Consider the following 23,517-nt stretch of genomic DNA (forward strand, 5'->3'; position numbering starts at 1 on the left):
TAAGTAATGCAAAATATACTTTAAAAGCATACAAAGACAGGGCAGTGGCAGTGCCTGCTTTTAATGCCAGCACTCAGGAGGCAGAGGCAGGCAGATGTCAGTGATTTTGAGGCTAGCCTGGTCTACAACGTGAATTCCAGGACAGCCAAAACTGTTACAAAGAGAAACCCTGTCTCAAAAAACAAAAACAAGAAAAAACAAAAATAGAACATACAGACCACCACACCTTTTATCTCAGCACTTGAGAGGCAGAGGCAGGTTCAAGTTCTGAGAGTTCAAGGCCAGCCTGATCTATGTGGCAAATACCAGGGCAGCCAGGGCTACCCAGAGCAAGTCTCCAAAGCAAACAAAAGCCATTCAGGCTGCTCATGACCATTAACTCCAAAGGAAGAGATTTGGGGTGATAAAGAAAGGAAATATGAACCCTCCATATCTTAAGGGATTTCCCAGGGAGCTATTGACAACTTATAGTTTGAATGATGTAGTTTAGTGTACCAATCAGACAGGAATGTTTAGGGGGAAGAAAGTCCTACCTATCTGATAGCAAGAAGTCACCATAGGCTTTATATTGTCATGTAGAAATTAGTAGGACCTACTAAATTTAATTTCTGGATTCAGTATGGTTATGCTATTATGGGAAAGAATGCACTTTTATGGTAGCTCCTACATTAGGCACCAGATATCTTAAGAGTCCATACCAGTGTCAGTCATTGAGATTTAAGCCAACCTGTATTTTTAATATGCCAAACACAGCAACAGTTGTATCTAGGGACAGGCATTAAGCCACAGTGAGTGGGGAAAATGTGTAGTAAGACTATTGAGGCAAAAGGAAGGGTTTGGGGTGACATAATATAAAGACATTAAGCAATATTGATGGAGCAGACGGTGGCTGGAATTTAAGCAATGTGTTGTGAAAGCTGAGGAGCTTACAGTTTCTCCCATGAGGAATAAGAAGTCACTAGAGAGTTGTTGCATGTGATTTCAGTACTGTAGCAATCATCCCGATGTTTTCTGGCCTTCCTTGCTTCTTCTGAGGAGCAAGCCACAATTCATTTTTTAAAAACTTTCTTTTGTGTGTTGAGTGTTTTGCTTGCTTGCATGTTTAAATACACAGTGTGCCTGCAGTTCCCTCAGTGACCAGAAGAGGGCATCAGATACCCTGGATCTGGACTAATAGTTGTAAGCTGCCTTAGGGGTGCTAGGAACCCAACCTGGGTTCTCTGAAAGAGCAACAAGTGTTCTTAATGGAGGAATCATACCTCCAACCCCAAGTTGTAATTCTTGGAATCTATTATTTATTAACTGTGGTAGTTTTAATGTAGTTGGCCCCCATAATCTCATAGAGAGTTTCACTATTAAGGAGGTGTGGCTTTGTTGGAGTGGGTATGGCCTTGTTGGAGCAAGTGTGTCACTGAGGGGCAGGCTTTGATGTTTCCTATGCTCAGGTTACTGTCCAGTGTCTCAGTTGACTTTCTCTCAGCTCCAGCACCACATCTGCCTGCATGCCTCCATGATGATAATGGGCTGACCCTCAAGTGAGCCACCCCAATTAAATGTTTTCTTTATGAGAGTCGCTATGGTCATGGTGTCTCTTTGCAGCAACAGAAACCCTACCTAAGACATTAGCATTTATTGTGTGTGTGTGTGTGTGTGTACATGCATGTGTAGAGTTGGTTCTCTCAGTCAACCACGTGGGTTCCAGGGATCCTACTTGGGTCTTTCGGATGAGTCATAAGAGCCCTTCTCCACTGAGCCATCTCACTGTGGCTCTTGTTGTTTCTCTGTGTGCTGTGTCTTTTTGCTCTGGTTGTTTTATTAAGCTTCTATAACTCCATACTCATCAGCAAAGGTGTGCTGTTGAGTCACACTGTTCCCAGGTGTCTCTTTTCATTTTTCCTGCCAGGCATTCATCTAGTTCCCCAGATTTCTGAGTCACTGGTACTTATTTTCCACCTTGAATCAAATTTGAAAACATTCCGGTTAATATTTCTTCAAAACTTTCCCACCTCATTTTCTTTCCTCCTCTTCTGAGACAGCAGTAACATTTATGCTGCACCTCTCAGTGCAGTCTCTGCTGTCTGCGTGCCGCTCCCCAACACCGGCCTCCACGTCCTCTTCCTGTGCTTTCATATCTGCATGTGTGCTTGCACCCGTGAGCATCCACTTCAGGTTGCACCCGAGTCTGCTGTAGTCTGCTGTATGCCGCCCAAGCACTTCATCACCAGGCTATCTACCCGGCCCTTTCAACTTTTTTAAGATTTGTATGTGGGATCTTGCTAAATTACCTAAGCTGTACTCAAACTTAGGAGCACTCTGCCTTCGCTTCCTAAGAAGCTAAAATTATAGGTTTATACCCCCATGCCTGCTCAGGTTACATAATGTCTATTGGGAACTAACGTCTAGCAATACCTGAAAAATCTAAATGTCAACATTTCCCCAAAGCTAGGTATCTTATTAGAGCCTTTGGATTTGTTTGAAGATGATTTGGACCCTTCACTGAGGAAAACAGAAATCACAAGATATCACAATGGAGAAGATTTAGATTATGTGTTAATGGACTGGAAAAACTGAAGTCAGGTTTGGTGCCTCATGCCTGTCATCCCATCATTGGAGAGGCAGATGCAGGAAGTCACCCCAAGTTCAAAACCATCCAGGGGTATAGAGTGAGATCCTGTCTCAAATAAACCCCTCCAAAAGAGGTCAGGGATGGAGGGCCAATGGTGACACTCAACACTGAGGTAACCCAAAAGACATTGTGCTTCATGGATCAGCTACCACTGTTAGGGCTAGGAAAAGGGAGAATCGGGTTTGGACTGTAGGATTTCAGAAGCACAGAGACATGACCCAGCTGGGAAATAGTTCAGACGTCTAGGAGGAAACTGTGCAGCTGGCCCTTCTACTGCTCAAAGGGAGTGATGTTGTGGGCAAGAGTGATGCTACAGGAAGGAATAATGTCAAAAGTAACTTAAGGGTAGCATTAATTCCTGCTGACTGCTGGGGTAAAACAGCAACATACACTAAAGGCAAACAGAAAGGAAAAATCCCTTCTTCTGCCTTCTAATCTTTCTCTAGTAACTTTTTGTTTTCTTATTTATTTACTTGTTTGAAGGACTGGGGTTGAATCTACAACACCATGCTACCTAATAGGTAAGTGCTGTGCCACCAAGCTATGGTCCCAGAAGCTGCTCCCCCTTTTTGAAAACAGGTCCTTGAACTTATGATCCACCTGCCTCAGCCTCCCAAGTAGCTAGAATTACAGGCGTTGCTAGCAGGTTCAGCCCCTTGGTAATGTCCTTTGTAGGCAAACCCAGTGTGAGAGACACTAGCTAGCACCATGAAAATGAAATGTCTAGGGTCTGAGCCTTAGCATCACATAGGAAAGTACAGATGGGTGGGTTGGGAGCTAAGAGACAGAACCTCAATAATCAGTATCACATCAACATGTACTTGTGCAGAATTAATAATGGCCCAAATTAAACTCAAATTAATGATATCTTGTATTCTTTTACAGACCTAGAGGTCCTTTTGTGGAGTCTCAGGAAACCATGTCAATTTTCTGCTATAACATGGTTAGTGCTAGTGTGTTAAAAACAATTTAGTTTTAATTTTTCTTTATTCTTGAGAATTTCATACATGTATACAATAAGATATGATCATATCCAACCCCATTTCCCTCCTCTAACTCTCTCCCCATATGCCCATATGCCTCTCATCATGTCCCCCTCCCAACTAATGACTTTTTTTTTTTTTTTTTGAGACAGAGTTTCTCTGTGTAGCCCTGGCAATCCTGGAAATGACTTTTTTTTTTTTAACCCATTAAATCCAATCCAATCAGTGCTGTCCATATGTAGTGGGGGAACGGCACTGAAACACAATAATATACCAATAGGAACAAAAATGATTCTCCCTCCCCCAGCAGGTCTCAACCACCAATAACACAGCAAGGCGTGGGTCATGGAAAGTCCCTCTCCATCTATGCTGCAATTGTGGCTGGCTTCATCTTGTGCAGCTCTTGCACAAGAAACCACATCTACTTTGGTTCCTCAATGCAAAAGACATGTTGCTGGGCTTGTCTTTTTTTTTTTTTTTTTTTTTTTTTTTTTTTTTTTTTTAGGAGTGTGGCATGTCTGCTTTACTTACACACTTACCATAGAATCATAAACAGGAGCAGAATTCATTATTCCCTATATATTGCCTAATGTGGCCTACTATAAGACAAACTTTCCAGCTACTGAAAATCCACCTTTTCTTTACTCCCCTTACTTATCTCAACTCTAGGCCTTTAGATTTTTAGTGGAAAGATGGACTTTAGCTAGGTGTCCAACATTTTGTTCTATGTGTAATTTTCATGAATGAATATTTTTGATATTCAAAGGATGCTTGCTGCACATATGTAGAACATTAAGAATAAACTTTCGTTCAGCTGGGCAATGGTGGTGCATGACTCTAATCCCAGCACTCAGGAGGCAGAGGCAGGAGGATCTCTGTGAGTTTGAGACCAGCCTGGTCTACAGAGAGAATTTCAGAACAGCCAAGGCGAAACAGAGAAACCCTGTTAAAAAAAATAAATAAATAAAATAAACATTTCTCCCCAGGCTTAGTGGCTCATGCCTTTAATGCCAACACTCGAGAGACAGAGGCAGTCAGGTCTCTGTGAGTTCAAGACCAGTCTGATCTACATAGCAAATTCCAGGACAGCCAGGACTTCACAGAAAGACCCTTTCTCAAAACAAAACAAAAATATTTTTCAAGTTTTAGAAGTTTATAACCTAAAATAAATTATTAAAAAAAGAAGTTTATAACCACAAAAATTCAATTGGAGACTCCTAGTCCTGTGTCTTTGGTGATGGAGAATGATACCCTTCTACCACAATCACTTTTATTAGTAATTATAAATACACAAAGTTCATGACATATTTCATCTATTTAATATTTATGCTTTAATATATTGGTCTGGAATATCTTCCTGCATCTGCATAATTATTTATACTATATAGCACTCTATCAATTATATAACACAAAAGACATCTACAGGTAAATATTAAAAGGGCAATGTACATGTTAATAACTAGACATTAACAAGATAATAATAACCAGGTGTTCATTTAATGGGAGAGTCCAGTATTTCCTGATAATCTTCCCTCCTTACATTCCTCCAGTACAGTTTATAGCCAGCAAGGACAAATACACTAATCATAATGATCACCCCTCCAAAAACATCATAAACACTAGGAAATATGTGTAGCACTAGAAGCTGTAAGACCATAGCTACCACAATCTCCAGATGCTGTACTGTGCTGACCAGGGCTGGGTGGAATTTGTCTAAGGCATAATAAACTCCTAAGAATGCTACAGTAGAACAGATACATATAGCAATGAGATAGCTCCATGTCTCTCCATCTAAAGGGATAATAGGTTCTTGAAGGACAAACATAGTAGATACTCCCCAGATTGTCCCAGTCCAACCAAAGGTGAACAGTGCAGTCCACATACTGATCTTCTCCCTGATGGATCTGTACACTATCATCGAAAGGGCAGTGGTCAGTCCGGCCATCACAGTCATAGTGTACCCAAAGGCTTCTTTCCAGGCATTTAACAAAGAGTTGTCTTCGTCAACGATGTTGGGAATCATGACAAGACAAACACCTAAGATACTGCAAACCACTGTAGCCATGTCAACATAAGCCATTTTCTCATCCACAAGTAGAAATGCTAGAACGGCACTGAAGACTGTGGTTGTGGCTCTCCACATCGTGGTCCCGTTGCTGGGAGGAACTATTGAAAAGGAGGTGTAAGCACAGGTGATAGAAATCACATTGCATACACCGTAAAAGAAAAGTCGTAATCTGTATCCGCTGGGTCCAAAAGGAGCTTCCTGGTAATAACACACAACTAACACCGATAAGACCTGCAACACAGAACGGATAAAGATCAGTTCTAGAGATGGAACTTTAGAACGGTCAGACACAAGCCTAGTGATGAGAGCCACACATCCATGAGCCAAGGCAGAGCCAAACAGCACTATCCACATTTTTCTGGACTGAAAAATGTTTTTTTCTGCAAAGCTCTGGAATTGTGCCATCCCACTGCCTCTTGAGTCGTCTGTTAGTGGAGGCTGAGGGTCCATGGTTCCAAACAAAGTTCTTCCTTTTCTCTTCATTTCACTCAGCAGACTTCTCTTCGGATTCTCTTCCATGAATCTGCCATAGTCTTCATTGATTTCTTCATACCCGTCGTCTCCAGGTTGGGGATAATGAGAGGTATATTTCACCATAACTGTGTTGGGATGGATTTTCACACGTTTTTTAACTGGATATATTTTGGATGGAGAATTATCCATTTCTTCAGATAAATTCTATTTAAGGAAATAAAAAGAAAAAAATACATGTTTATTGCATTGAAAACCACATTACTATTATACACACACACATTAATTCAGTGATGGAAGGTAGATATTATAACAAAATTCTGGACAGAAAACAGTAGGAAGATTTGATCTGGTGTATGCATTATCACATATGTGAAGCCCAGTGGGATTTTCCACCCTCCTATCGCTCCTATTGTAAACCTGTCCCAATGTCTCACTGTATTTGTTCTTATTTAGCTCTTTTGTTTGTTTTGGTTAATTGGGTTTTTTTAGCCCATGCTGGCCTTGAACACTTGAGCTTCCTGTCCCCAAATCCCAACTGCTAGGATTAGAGACATATACCATAGGTCCAACTAGTCTTTCAGCTTTATACCTCATTTGTACAAGACACACTGATATTTTCCCATCTTTTCATTTCTATCCATCTTTAAAAAAAAAACAAAAAATAAATAAATAAAAAGCAACATCAATCACACCTTGACTTTTTATTGTGTCCATTTGTCTATATTTTAAGTTGTAAATACATAAATCCAAAGAATTTTAAAGATTTTTTTAAATATGTGTGTGTGAGTGAGTGTGTGTGTGTGTGTGTGTGTGTGTGTGTATGCGTGCGTGCGCGCGCATAGGTATGCAGATATCCTCACAGGCCAGAAAAGGGAGTTGAATTTCCTGGAATTAGATTATAGATTGTTGTGAGCCACCCCACATGGGTGCTGGGAACTAAAAGAGCAGGAAGTGAAGTGCTTTTAACCACTGAGCCTCTCATCAGTCCCCAAAATTATCCTACATGATTCTATATAATAACAGGATCTAAACCAAGTGATACATATCTATAATTCCAGCACTTGGTATTATGATATGCTGTGGTTAGGGAAATATTAAGCATCCTTCAAAGTAAGGATTAAAGAAATACTGAATATAAAGAATTTTCCACAGAAGTATATGCAGTAAACTTCAATAAATGGTAGCAGTAGTTTTGGCTATTCTCACCTATAATTATCCTATGAAACTCTGGGTATCTTTTACAGTGTTTTCTTTCTCACTGCCTGCCTTCCTATCTTTCTTTGAACAATTTCCTTTTCCTTTTCAGTGATTCTTTTCTTCTGCCCTAAGAGATGATCCGGCATTATCATCTGTGACCAGACTTGTGGAACGTACTGAAGTTGTCCACCCTAAAAGGGAAGAGACAACAGAGAAAAGGGGAATTTTTTCTTTGCTCATGACTTCCCAAATCCTTGTCCAAGCTCATCAATTCAGGACTTAAACCATGACCCCAGAATCAAATCCATTTCTATTCTTTTGATGCCGTCTGGATAGCCAGCTGCTCTGTTTACTCCCTTTTCTTCTGGAAGTCTTCTTCAGCGGGAAGAAGTCATGGAAAAATATCACCCATGCCTCCAGACCCTCCAGACCTAACCAGCTTCCTCCTGCGGTGTCGCTGGCAGACCGAGCTCAAGAAATTCGACTGTTCTTTATTCCTCACTTCTCTCCATTTTCTTTTTAAAAATTGTGGCTTTAGAATGAATGTCAAACTCAGTCACAGTCTCAAAGGCGCTGTCTTCTCCCTCACTTCTGCTGCTGATCTCGCAGTCCTTCCAGATCCCTGCTCTGGCAACCAAGGAGCACTCTGGATTCTCCTTTCCACCATCACACTCCAAACTGACTCTTTCTTACGGTTTTTGTCTTTGAAATATTTCTTGGAGTTTTCTTTCTCTAATTCCACATTAATGTTATTATTCTAGAAGAAGCCAGTGTGGGTTCCAGACTACAGCATTCCCCTGGCATCCTGTCTGGTTCCCTTGAGTTCCAGCCCTCCTCTAAATCCCACGGGTGTTTATCCTGTTGTTACATGTTGTCTTTAAAAGATTCAGAACAAAAACTTTCCTCCAAGTTTTCCTCATTCAAGAACCAAGAGTTCTCTACAAATCTCCTTTCTCCACTATCAACATCAACTAACTCAGGGCACCCTGTATTCCCAACACTTTAGGAGGCAGGAAGACCAGGAAGTAAAGGCCTTCCTCAGCTACATAGTGAGTGGGTTTGAGACTAGCCTGGGCCATACGAGATTCAACTCCTCTGCTAGGCACTTGATACCCTGCTTAGTGTGGGCCTGGTCTGTACTTAGCCTCTTGGCATCCACACTTTGCTCCACGAATTGTGTGGTGTCCCCGACCTTGTACCAAGTGTGTAAAAAATGGTTTCCCGAGCTTTTATTCCACTAGCTTCTCCTCTGCTCCAACGTTCTAAATACTGATCGTCTGTTAGGAACTAATTCAAATTCTGTCTTTAGGAGCAAGCCTTCTTTGACTTCTCCAGACACTTTTTCATCTAAACAATTGCAGCACTTCTAATTTAATTTGTATAATGTAATCATGTTGCTTCCTGCTTGGCTCAGCTCTGGAGTTTTATGTTGCTAGTTACTGTATCCAATTTAACTATGCCAATTCTCCTTTCCTTGATGGCCAGTAATTATCTTAATGAAATTTTACATTCCATCACTTCCCATTTGCTGCTATTATTAAATTTTTACCTTATACCCATCCAAAGCTTTGCCCTTACTGCTACAGGAGAAATCTACAGCTCCAGGGACATGATCAGGGAGGAAGAGTAGCTTGCTGTTTTATTCTTTATACTCTCTCCTTTTGGGGACTGTAGAGGGGTTTATCAGGCTGTCGAGGCTCAGTGACCAAAGGCACACTCCAAACAGAATGATGATCTGAATTCAGTCCCTGGAACTGACATGGTAGAAAAAGAACTGTTTGCCCTCTGATTTCTACATACATGCCATGGCACATGTGTGCCTATACATATACTCACACACCAGAAATAAATATTTTAGAAATTGTAGCCCTGCAGTGGTGGCGCACGCCTTTAATCCCAGCACTCAGAGGCAGAGGCAGGTAGATCTCTGAGTTCAAGGTCAGCCTGATCTACACAGTGAGTTCCAGGACAGCTAAGGCGGTTACACAGAGAATCCCTGTCTCAAAAAATAAAAATTAATATTGTAAAGAAAGGTTTATCTTATTTGCTTTGTCTCTATCTTTTGGACTGCATCTTCTCTAGTGTACTGGCACAGGAAGAAAAATGGAAGGGCCACAGGTCACACACTGACTCCTCTGGTGTAAGAGCCTACTGATGTATAAACTAGGCCAAGCTGAACCACAGACCTCACTTATTTGATGAAACACAAACCTAAATGTTGTCATGAATGGATTTCATAGATGTGATTAAAACCCCCCTAAGCCAGGTGTTGTATAATCCTATAATCCCAGCACTTGAGAGATGGAGGCAGGAACATCAGGAGTTCAGGACCAGCCTCAGATACACAGGGTGTTCAAGGCCAGACCAGGCTACATGAGACCTCATCTCAAAAAAGAAAAGAAAAAAAAAATCCCAAATCACTTGAATTTAACTCAATTAAAAGATTACATAATTTCATGGAGTTGGGGCTAACCTAATAAGGAGGATGTCTAAGCGATGCTTAGTCATTTTGTAATTTCAAAGATCCAAATATTTGATGCCCTGAAAGTTCCAACCTGTCCATGCACTACTTTTCCTTTGTTCCTCAGATTGTGTTCATGAGTTTCCAGCTTGCTCTAATCTCCCCTCCCTGATCACCTATCTGCAGACTTCAGGCTTGCTATCAAGCTTCATGTTAGCATGAGTCACTGTCTTACAGTAATTGCCTTGGTGGTCCTGAATTTCACACTCTGATCCTTTGAATTGTTCCTGTCAGTATCTTTGTTTCTTTGTTAGATATCCTTTAGGTTGCAGGTGTGAATTTTCTCAGATCAGTTCCAAAGGTCCTCAATACACAGATCTTTGCTATGGAAGACTTTTTGTTCTGTGAGGCAATTTTTTTACCAGTTTACCAATTTTTGATGTTTGGTCTTCTTGCCTAGTGCCTAGCTATCTTGGACAAAAAACAACTGCCCCCAAGACACACAACAACTCACATTTCCTTGCCATTCTAAACAGTGACTGGACCCATCACTGCTCACCTTTTCTTTCTGATACTTTCTCTGCGCTAAAAAAGCAAAGGGCAAATTAAAACGTTCTTTCTAGGCATACTTCCAACTGGTGAGTGAGTAAGTACAAATAAATTGAGATGCTATTGTTTTTTAAAGGCTCGGAGCCTCTGTTGCTCATACATCTTCAACAAGTATAGTCCACCCCAAACTATTTATCAGGAAAAAAAGAAAGAAGAGGGGGAGGAGGAAGAGAATAAGGAAGAAAGAAATGTAAAGAAAGAAAAATGGAAGTGGCAGTGAAAATGAGCCTGGAGTGAATGACAAGATAAACGGTTCGTTGAGAAGTTGAAGGCAAGAATTTCTAATGTTTTAACCATCAAAAACTACTGACTTGAACCTTTTTTCTATTTTCAAATTTGGGGCTAGAATAAGATATACCTCTTGAGTTGGCTTAAGATCAATAGATTCATAAATGTCAACATCTTGGAATTGGTTTTGTGAAATTGATAAAGTATTTCAAGATACTTAGAATTGTCACCTGAAAGTTTACCAGAATTTGATGATGCTTTATTAAATCTACATAAAAACAAGTGCTTAACTTCTTAGCACTATTTATACTATCCAGAAGTAACGCTTTTCTATAGTTTAAGTTTTGAAGAGTGAAAAAGATAAATTTTTAGATTAGTATGTGTGTTCACTAATATATAATATATATTGTCTCTTTCTCTCTCTCCTCTCTCTCTTTTTTTTTTTTTTTTTTTTTTTTTGGTTTTTCGCGACAGGGTTTCTCTGTGGTTTTGGAGCCTGTCCTGGAACTAGCTCTTGTAGACCAGGCTGGTCTCGAACTCACAGAGATCCGCCTGCCTCTGCCTCCCGAGTGCTGGGATTAAAGGCGTGCGCCACCACCGCCCGGCTCTCTCTCTCTCTCTCTCTCTCTCTCTCTCTCTCTCTCTCTCTCTCGTTCTGAGGTAAGAGCCAAGTAGTAGAGGTGTATATGGGGACACAGCTAATGTGCACCCCAGGGGTGATGGTTTGCTCAGTGTCCCTAGGGACATTTTCCCTGCTGGTCAGCTTCCTCAGAAATGCTCTCAGGGTTACATGTAGGGCCACCTGCATCTTCCACACCATGTTCATGTCCTGGCAGACCTATCTTCTATCTTGCTTTGCTTCCCAAGGGTTCAGTCCATCAGGGCAGGGAGGATACGGTAGAACAAGGCAGCCTGTATCAAGCTAATCATCCAGTCTGCCATCCACGTGGACATGCTGCTGTAAGAGAAGCCTGGCTCCTCACTACTCGGTGATGGCTAATGACCTAATGGACTGTAACAAGCCATGCATACCAGGGGTTCTGGGGTTTTGCTTTTGGTTTTGTCCTTTGAGACGGAGTCTCAGTATATAACCCTAGCTGTCCTGGAACTCAATATGTAGACCAGTCTGTCCTGAAAGTCATAGAGATCCACCTGCCTCTGCCTCTAAAGGGCTGAGATTAAAAGCATGAGCCACCACACCTGGCAATACTAGGTTTTTGAAAAAGTTTTCATTTGTTTTATTTTTTTCCTAAACATTTTTTTTTCCTGTCTGTGTCAGTTTTCAAACAAGTAGACGGATTTGGCTTCTGTGACAGTGATGATGCCTCGTTTGGAACAGAGCAGTTCTGATGTGACACTTTAAAATCCATCCTGGCACACCAATGAGTGTGTTGCCTGGCAGTTAAGAACATTCTGGAATGAAAGATTTTCACCATTTATGCTATTAACCTCCTTATTCATGGATTCTAGAGATCACACCTGGGCCTCACGCATGACAAGCAAATGCTCTACCATTGAGCTGCAGCCCAGATCCCAAGTTTGGTACCCTATGATCAGCACTCTCCCTTCCAGCAAAGGGTCTAACCTCGGAAAAGTAGTTATCAATTTATATGAACTATGCCATTCTCAGGTGACACATACTTACCATCTAACACTATTTTCCTCCTGCCTGAAAGAAAAACAAACTTAAGCAAAATCAATTTGCAGTGAAATCAGCACCTTTAAATTCATCCTGCTGGTGAGTATTAGTGCTAAATGCTAGAAAGGAGGCCAAGAATAAAACCATCTTTTTCTCTTTGAGGGGAGAAGGGAGCGTAGCCCTGGCTGTCCTGAAACTCACTATGTAGACCAGGCTGGCCGCAAACTCAAAGAGATTCACCTGCCTCTGCCTCCTGAGTGCTGGGATTAAAGGTATGTATCACTCTGCCCATGTAAAATGGTATTTTTCTATTTTAGGATCTTTTTATATGTATCTGCCTGGTTAAATCATTGATTTATTGCATTGATTGCATGCTGCTTTAGTGTAAAAGAAATTCTTGGGTTGTTGATGTACTTCTTGGCTGCTTATTATTTAACTAAATTTTATGAAAGGGTATCAAACATCCCAGCTGAGTTCAAAGAAGCTTTCCAACCATCTCAGATATGCAAGAATCTCTGAACAGAAAAAGGAACACCCTAGCAGCAGTAGTCCGCCCTTGGATCCCTGAAACACTGCCTGCACCACCCGCTCCCATGCCCTGCTGGTTCTTCCTGCTGGTTATCTGTGTGAGCACCAAGCCTGAATCTCCAAGGCGCACTCCAGGCCAATGTCTGGAAATGCCACAATGAATTAGTAACAAAATTTTACAAATTTGATCTGTTTAAATCATACCGAATTCTTCACATAACAGACTGATGTTACAATTAATAAAGTTACAATTCAGTTACATCTTTCCATATACTATATTTCAGTAAAATCCTAAAGATAAGACCATTAGCAACTGGTCATTAGATGCCCTTTTGTTTCAAACCAAACCATAAGTCACATTTTGAATTTGATTTTACAATACCTGGTAGGCAACACAGTACACATAGACATACTAAAATCACCACACTCCGTTAATGTAAAATACACACACACACACATACACACACACACATCCTGCAAAGGTGAAGAGACTTATCAAGTCCATGTCATTGCCAAGGACTCTACATTAACAATGAGCATTACGTAATTCTCATCAAAAGTTAGTTAGCAATAGGTATCAAAATTTTATATGTGTGACAGATTCAATGCAATACCTATCAAAATCCGAGCAAAATTCTTCAAAGACCTTGAAAGAATGGTACTCAACTTCATATGGAAAAACAAACAAACAAACAAAAAAAACAAGGCTAGCCAAAAGAATGCTGTACAAAAAGAACTTCTGGAGGCATCACAATCCCTGACTTCAAACTCTACTACAGAGCTACAGTACTGAAAACAGCCTGGTATTGGCATACAAATAGACAGGAGGACCAATAGAACCAAATAGAAGACCCAGATAACAATCCACACATCTTCGAACACCTGATCTTTGACAAGGAAGCAAAAAAATATCAAATGGAAAAAAGAAAGCATATTTAACAAGTGGTGCTGGCATAAGTAGATATCAACATGTAGAAGAGTGAAAATAGACCCCTATCTATCACCATGCACAAAACTCAAGTTCAAATGAATCAAAGACCTCAACATAAATCCAGCCACACTGAATCTTATAGAAGAGAAAGTGGAAAGTACACTTGAACACATTGGCACAGGGAACCACTTCCTAATTATAACCCCAGCAGCACAAACACTGAGAGAAACAATAAATGGGACCTCCTGAAACTGAAAAGCTTCTGTAAAGCAAAGAACACAGTCAACAAGACGAAACGATAGCCTACAGAATGGGAAAATATCTTCACTAACCCCACATCAGAAAGAGGTCTGATCTCCAAAATATACAAAGAACTCAAGAAATTAGACACCAAAAGAACACATAATCCAATAAAAAAAATGGAGTACAAACCTAAACAGAGAACTCTCAACAGAGAAATCTAAAATGGCTGAAAGACACTTAAGGAAATGTTCAACATCCTTAGTCATCAGAGAAATGCAAATCAAAACAGCTCTGAGATTCCATCTTATACCTGTAAGAATGGCCAAGATCAAAAACACTGATGACAACTTATGCTGGAGAGGTTGTGGGGAAAAGGGAATACTTCTGCATTGCTGATACAACCCCTTTGGATGTTAGTGTGGCGATTTCTCAGAAAATTAGGAAACAACCTTCCTCATGATCCAGTAATACCATTTTTGGGTATATATACAAAGGTTGTTCAATCGTGCCACAAGAACATGTGTTCAACTATGCTCATAGCAGCTTTGTTTGTCATAGCCAGAACCTGAAAACAGCCTAAATGCCCCTTGATGGAAGAATGGATAAGGAAAATGTGGTACATTTACACACTGGAGTACAACATAGCAGAAAAAAATAACAACATCTTGAATTTTGCAGCAAAATGGATGGAGCTAGAAAACATTATTTTGAGTGAGGTAACCCAGACACAGAAAGACAATTATCACATGTACTCACTCATAGGTGGTTTTTAAACATAAAGCAAAGAAAGCCAGCCTACAAACCACAATCCCAGAGAACGTAGACAACAATGAGGACACTAAGAAAGATTTACATAGATCTAATCTACATAGGAAGTAGAAAAAGACAAGATCTCCTGAGTAAATTGAGAGCATGGGAATCTTGGGAGAGGGGAAAGGAGAGGCAGGGAGGGGAGCAAAGAAAAATCTAGAGCTCAATAAATATCAATAAATAAAAAAACAAAAGCAAAAAAACAATGTTTTTTTTTTAATGTGTGTGAATTCTCCCAGCCATGCTATTTCCAATAATGGAACCTAAGGAGATCATCAGTAAGGGATATAAAATGTACACATAAGGGTAGTCACCCTGGCTCTCTTTATATGACAGAGAGTTTATAAAAGTGTATTCATGGGATGGGATTGTAGTTCAGTGGGAAGAGTATTTGCCCAGCGGGTAGGATGCCTTGGGTTTGGTGCTTGGTACCGTATAACCTGGACATGGCAACACTCTAAAGGTTGGGAGTGCAGTGCCATCCTTGACTACATAGAAAGTTTGAAGCCTGCCTGAGCTACATGAGATTCTGTGCCTCCACTAAAATGAAAGAAAGAAAGAAAGAAAGAAAGAAAGAAAGAAAGAAAGAAAGAAAGGAAGGAAGGAAGGAAGGAAGGAAGGAAGGAAGGAAGGACGGAAGAAAGAAAGAAAGAAAGAAAGAAAGAAAGAAAGAAAGAAAGAAAGAAAGAAAGAAAGAAAGAAAGAAAGAAAGAAAGAAAGACAGACTAAAGAACACTCATGGGTAGGGAGTTCTATTTATATAGAATAATTAATATGCATGTGTATACTAATTTATATGCATGCATATGTACTTACGAATTTTTTATTTTTCTATGTAAATATCTATTTAAAATCTAAAAAAGTTTAATCTACTTTCTAAAGAAGAAAAAACAAATCACGACTGTGTATTTTAGTCTGACGAGTCACCAAGAAGCCAAGCGTAGTTCTTGTCTATCTGTGCCATCTGTGCGTGGAAAGCTGTGGATAAATAGAGCATTTTACAGGAAAATATGAATGGATGGTGTCTAGTGCTTAAACCCAAACAGAGGTAAATGACTACAAACCAAGGGAGATGCCTTTGTTACTGCTTTTGGAAGAATCCTGCGTGTGCCTGTGTATATACTATGGTATTTTTTCAATGAACTAAAAATATAACGTAGATTCCAAATGGCAGCAAAGAATATGATATCATTCCCATTGGCTTTTCTTACATAAGTTACCACCCCATAAATCTTCATGTTAATGTGGGGAAATCTGACCTGAACAGATGGACCTCATGCTGTTCTCTAACGCATGCACAGATTTCTGATCATCTGGACCAGGAAATGGAGTCAGCACTGAAACAGAAGACAGTATCATTCATCTCCTAGGAATGCAATTTCAGAAGCTGCTCAGAGAAGCAATATTTCCCTCTTCAGAAATAGAGCAAGTGATATCTTTATGCCTCAATGCAATGTGTTCTTAACACAGCAGAGAAGGGGGATGGGAAGATGCTTCACGATGTAAAACGTGCTTGTTACTGGCAAATCCAACTCAGAAAGACCTCACAAATTGTGTTATGACCTACACACACACATTTAATAAAATGTTTTAAGAGCCGAGCATGGTGGTAGGTGAATGGTCCTTGAATCTTAACCACGTTTGGAGAACCCTCTCACAATGGCCCTCATTTGGCTGTCTCTACCCTTGATCCCTATGCTTCTCATGGAAGCATCTTCACTTGTCCAAATCTTCACTTGTACCTCTTAGCTCTTCCTCTCATTGCCCAAGAGCCTCTCTTCCTTGCGTTGGTGCAGTTTTATAAGTAGACATCCTTGGGCTTGAAGATCTAGTAAACGACTCTAACAAGTAATTAGCACCTTTGAAATTTTAATTCCTTGGCCCACAGCTCTGTTTATTCAGTGCTGTGAAGAGGCTGGCAGGGCCATCAGGATTGAATCCTAAGAAGATTTGGGTCAAGTAGCTGATAAGGTCAGGAGATTGGCTCCATCAAAGGAGAAAGAGCAAATAAATATATCCAGAATAAGAGGAGTCAGATTCACATCCTAAGAAAATACAAGGCCATTTGTTTAAAGCTTGAGACACTCAGGGGCTAGAAACTCACTTGAAGAAGCTTTTGTCTAAATGATCTGTTCCTTCTCTGGGCTCTGAACACTGTCTTCTGGCATGTTCCAGAAGTCCTTAACATACTCGATCACTGTGAGTGGTATGTATACATAACCATAACCTCTGACAAACTGTTAACCACTTCAAGCAAGGATGATAGCTATCTTTTTTCTTGATATGTCATACCTCAAAACCAGAGTCAACAAATGCTGGGCGCTCTCTGGTCTAGTTGGCTGTCTCTGAGGAAAGTTCCCGCTTCACTGTAGACCTTTAACCCTTGATCACACTAGCTGACGCAGAGGGTTGTCCATAGTCCTGACTCTCATGTCTCCTGACTCTTGAGGTAAGGGAACCCAAAAACCAGTAAGAGAATCTGACAATCATCCTCCACCATTTTTAAAAGCCTCACCCACTCTCCCTCCAGACCTTCACTCCTGTTTAGAACCAAGATAAAGTAGTACATAATAGAAAAATGGACCAGCAAATATTTTCTTTCGTTCCTCAGGTTCTTAAGGTGAAAAGTCCAGTAAAGCTGCGTATCGATACTGCCCTGTGTTTTCCCACTGAGGCGGGACAGACGGGGCGTGCTGTGAGACTCCAGAAATTGTGCACTGTCTCCTGCAATGCAGTGTGAACATCAGCTTTTAGGAATTTAGCATGAGGAAACAACACTATCACACAGAGTTATAGTAAGTTATAGTAAACTGCCAGTAATCTAAATGTACATAAAATGTCTGAAATCTTAAAATAATGTTCTGATGAAAAATAAAACATTTATACATGAAAAACAGAATCAGGGCACATGACTACAATCTCAGCACCTAGGAGGTTGAGCCAGGGAGCTAGAGAGGGCAAGGCCAGTCTGGCCACAGACTCAAGACCTTGCCTCAAAAAATCAATCAACCAATCTACAACAACAACAACAAAGCAGAAAAATATATATTATGACCCTATTTATGTTTCATTAAATTCATGATGTGTATTCCTCAGATTTCTAAAGTTAAAATGTGTCTGGATGTCGCATTCATTGTTATCAATGTAATAATCTGAAAATATTCACTTCAAACTATCTGTGGTGGTGTCTACAGAGTTGCACTGACTAGGAGGATTTCATTTTATAGCCTGATTTTCTTATTTCTTCTAATCAGCTTTGTTTTTAAAGATATCCTGTAAAAACCTGAGGTTTCTATCCCCAGGGCTGTTGAGATGGTTCAGCAGACTCAGGAACTTGCGCACCAAGCCGGACAACCTGAGGTCCATTTCCTGGGCTCACACAGGAGAGAGCCAACTCCTGCAAGCTGCCCCCTAACACAGGTGCTGTGGCACCCTCCCCCAATGACAAAGTAAATATTTTAAAAATTATTATTCTCATTTGTCTATTTCAAAATGATTTTAAACCCTAGAAAGAAAATAATACAGAATAGTTTATCAATACTCAAATAGTCATTCTTTTGTTTTGGAAAATACATTACATCGATTCATAATGGATGGTTGTCAAAAGACATTTGACGAATCTTCTGTGCATAATTCTTTTTTTTTTTTTTTTTTTTTTTTTGGTTTTTCGAGACAGGGTTTCTCTGTGGTTTTGGAGCCTGTCCTGGAACTAGCTCTTGTAGACCAGGCTGGTCTCGATCTCACAGAGATCTGCTTGCCTCTGCCATCCCAAGTGCAGGGATTAAAGGCGTGCGCCACCACCGCCCAGCTTCTGTGTATAATTCTTATGCATGGGTAGCTCTCTTGTAAGAAGCATACTAACATATATTCCCATTTTGACTAATCAGTGTGCTTGGACACATTTTCTTGCTGATAACAAAAAAAAAATACTCTAAAGGATAGTTCTACATATGCATAGATGGATTAGAAATCAATACTCTTTAACTCCTTTTTGCTCTGTCACTCAAACCCAGGACTTGTATATATTAAAAAAGTAAAATAATTATTTTATTGTTTAATCTACAAAAGAATTTACAACTAGTAATGGATTGAATTTTAAAAGGAAATGAGAGAATAAATCTAAGTTTTAAAGTATCTTTTTTACAAATTTTAAATGAATCATTGGTTTGAAACTTCAAATGATGTGCCCATGAGAAGATATTTAGATATGAAGACCAATAGAAACAGGTGCATGCTTGTAATCTCAGTATCTCAAAGACTGATGGGGATTACCTTTATCATAGAGAAATGCAAGGCTGACGTAATGCCAAAAAATATAATGACGTGTATTAGCATACACTGAGATGTCCCAGTCGATGAAGTGCTTGCTGAGCACGCATGAAGACTTGTGTTCAGATCCCCAGCAGCACATAAAAGCCCGCTGGTAGCACATAAAATAACCCTGGTACTGAGGGGAAAGAGGGAAGGCAGGTGGATTCCTGGAGCTCACTAGTCAGCCAGTCTAGCCAGTTGGTAGGCTCCAAGTTAAAGGAGAGACCCTGTTTCAAAAATGAGGCGAAAAGCGACTTGAATAGAAATTTAAATATATATGTATATATATTGAAAATTTCTGTACAGAATATTATTAACAAAATTAAAAAGAAAAAAAATGTGATGGTACAGGCCCAGGTTCTCACGTAACAGATCTCTTGCTTTCAAGGTCAGTGTAGTCTACAAAGGGAGTTCTAGGCAAGCCAGGGCAACATAGTAAGACTTTGTCTCAAAAGTACAACAAACAAAATCCAATAGTATACAAAGAGCTTATATTAGTTAAAGTAAATAAATAAACATGCCAATAGAAAAATAAAGATACGAATAAGCAAGTCATAAAATGAGAAATATTGGTAATGAATAAATGACCAAATTTTCTTTTTTGTCTGTCCAATTAGAAAATACCTTTAGAAAATTTATAAAGCCCGATTTTGGTGAAAGGATGGGGGTGGGAGGCTCCTGGCTGTCCTGGAACTCTCTTTGTAGACAAGGCTGGCCTTGAATTAACAGAGATTCACCTGCCTGTGCTTCCTGAGTGCTGGGATTAAAGGCATGGGCCACTACCACTTGGCATATTTATCTACTTTTTAAGGCACAATTTGTGAATAGTGTTTGCCCAGTAAATATTCCTTAAACGTGGTGCTTTTGTAGATGCTTAAAGGGGAAAAGAAAGGAAAGAAATATTTGAACCAATTAATGAATCAAAAAACAAAAATATCCATCCTTTGAACAACAAATTTTACTTCTAGAATGTTATTATAAGATTATAATGTAATTAGTTTGGCAGTGGTTGCACACATCTTTAATCCCAACACTCATGAGGATTTTTGTGGATTTGAGGCCAGTGTGATATACAGGGCAAGTTCCAGGAGAGCCAAGTCTACAAAGAGAAACCCTGTCTCAAAATACAACAAAACAAAACAAAAAAGACTGTAATTAAACAAGTGTGTTTGTTCAAAGATGTTATATCAAGTGGAACAAGTTAAGTGTCCATTAATACATGAATGGATTTTTAAATGGGGTATATGTAAATACAAAGTACTAATATTAAGCCTTTAAAAAGAAATTCTATCATCTGGAAGAATAAAAATGAAACTTGAGATATTATGCCAAATAAAAATAAGTCAATCACAAACACTGTGTGATCCCACTTGCATGGAATATATAAAATGGGCAAAGTCATAGAAAAGAGGAGAATCGTGCTTACCAAGGGATGGGAGGGTAGTGAGAAATAGGGAGTTACTAATTATATGCATGAAGTTCCAGTCCAATGAATAAATCCAGGAAGTACTGTACATTGTGCGTCTAATACTAATGCACTATCATCAACTTAATGCATTTTAATCTTTGAGAAGATAGAATTCATGTACTTTACCATAACTTCCCCCTTAGATTGATTGATTTATTTATTTTTATAGTATATGTATGAATGTTTGCCTGTGTGGCTGTATGTGCTCCATGTGCATGCCCGGTGCCCTCTAAGGACGGAAGAGGGCATAGAGCATCTGGAATTGGAACTGCAGAGTTGTCAGATGCAGTACAGGTGCTGGGAATCAAACAAGTGCTCTGCAAGAAAGGCAGGCGCTCTTCGCTGCCGAGACATCTCTCTCATTCCATGCTTACAATAATTTCATTTAAGGGCGGTGCTAGGCCAGGCATGGTAGTGCATGCTTGTAACCGCACCTTTCGGGAGGTGACGGCAGGAGGAGCAGGAATTTAAGGTCCTCTTTGTCTACATATCAAGTGTTTAGTCCAACTGTGACTATATAAAATCTGTCTAAAAGAAAAATATATGGCATTTGCTGGGCTTGGTAGCACATATCCATAATCCTATCTAATCTCAGCAATTTAGAGTCTAAGGCAGAACAATTTTGCATTAGTTAAAACACAACAGAAGAATAGTCCGTCTAAATTGCACGTGTGCTCATATAACAGAAAACCTGTTTTCAATTTTTTCTGGTTTTATGCACTTTTTTATTACCTAAATTTTTAAAATAATCATGCTTTCTTTTTCTTTTCTTTCTATTTATTTATTTATTTATTTATTTTATTTTTTTGTGGCACTGAGGAGCCCACATAAGGTCTCTTGCATGCTCTATGCTCCCAGTCCCTCTAGTACATCATTCTTTGGAACTTAAATGTGTGTGAATACTTAGTTGCTTGGCCATGCACCACGTACTTCAATCTACAGGCACAGTGCCTTTGGGACAGATGATTATGAAAATTAATGGTGCAACAGAGTCCAGAAACTAAACAGTTGTCAGAAAATAAGATGGATTACAAAAGATTCTGGGAAATGTGTGATTTGTAGTTCATGATGGCTCTGAAAAGAGATAAGCATTGCACTTGTGTGCATGTCTTCATACACACATCCTACACACGCACGAGGTATGTGCTTGCTCACAGTACTTTCGCTTAGGCAATCAAACAAGCTATACATATGCTTTATCGCTTCCTCCAGGGTAAACCACATTTCCCTGCAGTGCTACCCTCAGGAGGTCAGGCTCAACCCATCTGCGAAAGGGTTCAGTGTTTGGCCGGCTCTGTCCTGTCCGCTTGCCTTGGTGATAGGTTATTTTGGGCAAAGGTGCAAAACAGGAAACTATGGCTGGCGTGCGCCCAGCAAATCGTAGAGTAGGGAAATAAGGAGCTTCAGCACCACGGACACCGTCAACTCTGTTCAGAGTCCTTTCCGGGGAGAACAGGCTGCACACAGGGCCCCTCCAGGCCCACTCTCTCACCATCCCCGCCTAGTGGGAGACTGTCCTGGACCCCTTAATCCTCATTGGGAGGGGAAGTTGCTCCAGTTCCTAGCGCCTGATGACAGCCTGGGCAGTGACGTGGATCTGCGCAGCGCCCCCAGCTGCCCCAGTATGAGTGTCCTTCCTGTCATTTCTCGCTACCCTTCTTCTCCCTCTAATAAACCAAATGAACACACGCTGCGTAAAATTCTAACCCCAGAACCAATTCCGTCAAGAAAATCCGCATTTTCTTTTCCGTGAAACAAGGAACGGGGAGGAAGGGCCCGACCGTGGCCGAGTGTAGAGGTGGAGGTTCAGGGAAGTCAGTTCCGCCTCATCCAGTCACGAAAATCTCAGTCCATCTATACTGGAGTTTAAGACTCTTAGACACAGGAAAGTGATGGCAAATCTAAAATCTCAGCCAGACTCCTAAAACCACCCAGCAATTTTTGAAAGTTGCCTTTGCAACCGCTTCTATGACGCCACAAGCACTCGCCGAGATAATGTGGGCTCCGGAGGGCCAGAGGAGGGACAACACCCCGGACCTTCATCATGCGGACTGGGGAAGGGCTCCCACAAGCAACGGTGTCAGGACCTGGGTGGGATGAGGCCGCGGGCTGATGCTGACTTTATCAAGCCGCTGTTCCCATTCTCCAGGACAGCAGTAGGGAGAAGTGGGCACTGGGTGGCCTTTCGGACGTCCCGCAGAGACGTGCGCCCCACGGAGATCTGTCAAGTAGGTGGGTGCTTGACGCCAGCCTGCCTTTCCCCAAGTGAGGCTCTCTACCGGTGGGGAGTTGGGCTCGCTGCGCGCCCTCTTCCCGGCCGGACCAGCCCGCAAGCAGGCAGAATCCTGCACCGCCCGCTGCTGCCCACCCGCCGCCGAGTCGGTTACCTGCAAGTCACGGCAAAGCGGATGCTCCCGGGGCTCTAGCGGACTCTCCCCGAGCGGCGCTCCCGGTTTGGCCTCCCTAGCCAGCTGAGGCCACCGCACGCTCGGTGGGGACCACTGCAGCCTAGACTGCCAGGGGCGACCAGCAAGGAAAGGGGCGCCAGACGCGGGCACTGCGCCTGCGCTCTTTGCTGCCCCAACCCCCAACCCCGGCCTCCGCAGGAGTGGAAACCCGCTGGAGACCACCAGGATGCCTGCCTAGACCCAGTGACTGGCCGTCCCCCCAGAGGCTTGAGAGCCCCAGGCGAGGGAAGCTGCCAACGCCCTTGGGGGTGGGGGGTGAAGGTGGGAAGACTTAGATGCTATCCACTATCAGCCAGGGCGTCATAGTCTTCTGGGAAGGCACAGGGAGGCAGTCTCCATTCATTTCTACCTGGTTATAAGAACTAAAATTGATTCCTTGATATTTAAAAGGTGTCCAGCATCGGTAAACCTCAGGACAGAAGAGTTTGGGGGTATCTTTGAGTTCTTCTGGGCGTTTTACCCATGCTTCTTAA

At 41.1% G+C, this 23,517-nt stretch overlaps 1 protein-coding gene across 1 annotated transcript; it reads right to left on the minus strand.

The window, feature by feature from the left end:
* Nucleotides 1–4,082: 4,082 nt before the first annotated feature.
* Slc35g2 (solute carrier family 35 member G2) lies at nt 4,083–23,221 on the minus strand. The gene is made up of 2 exons (XM_057767942.1): nt 22,964–23,221; nt 4,083–6,355 (listed from the first exon to the last, which is right to left on the minus strand). Exon 2 carries the CDS (start codon nt 6,338–6,340, stop codon nt 5,102–5,104), a length of 1,239 nt encoding a protein of 412 aa, XP_057623925.1. The 5' UTR covers nt 6,341–6,355; nt 22,964–23,221; the 3' UTR covers nt 4,083–5,101.
* Nucleotides 23,222–23,517: the final 296 nt, after the last annotated feature.

This window comes from Chionomys nivalis, chromosome 4 (assembly GCF_950005125.1).
Source record: "Chionomys nivalis chromosome 4, mChiNiv1.1, whole genome shotgun sequence".
Lineage (NCBI taxonomy): Eukaryota > Metazoa > Chordata > Mammalia > Rodentia > Cricetidae > Chionomys > Chionomys nivalis.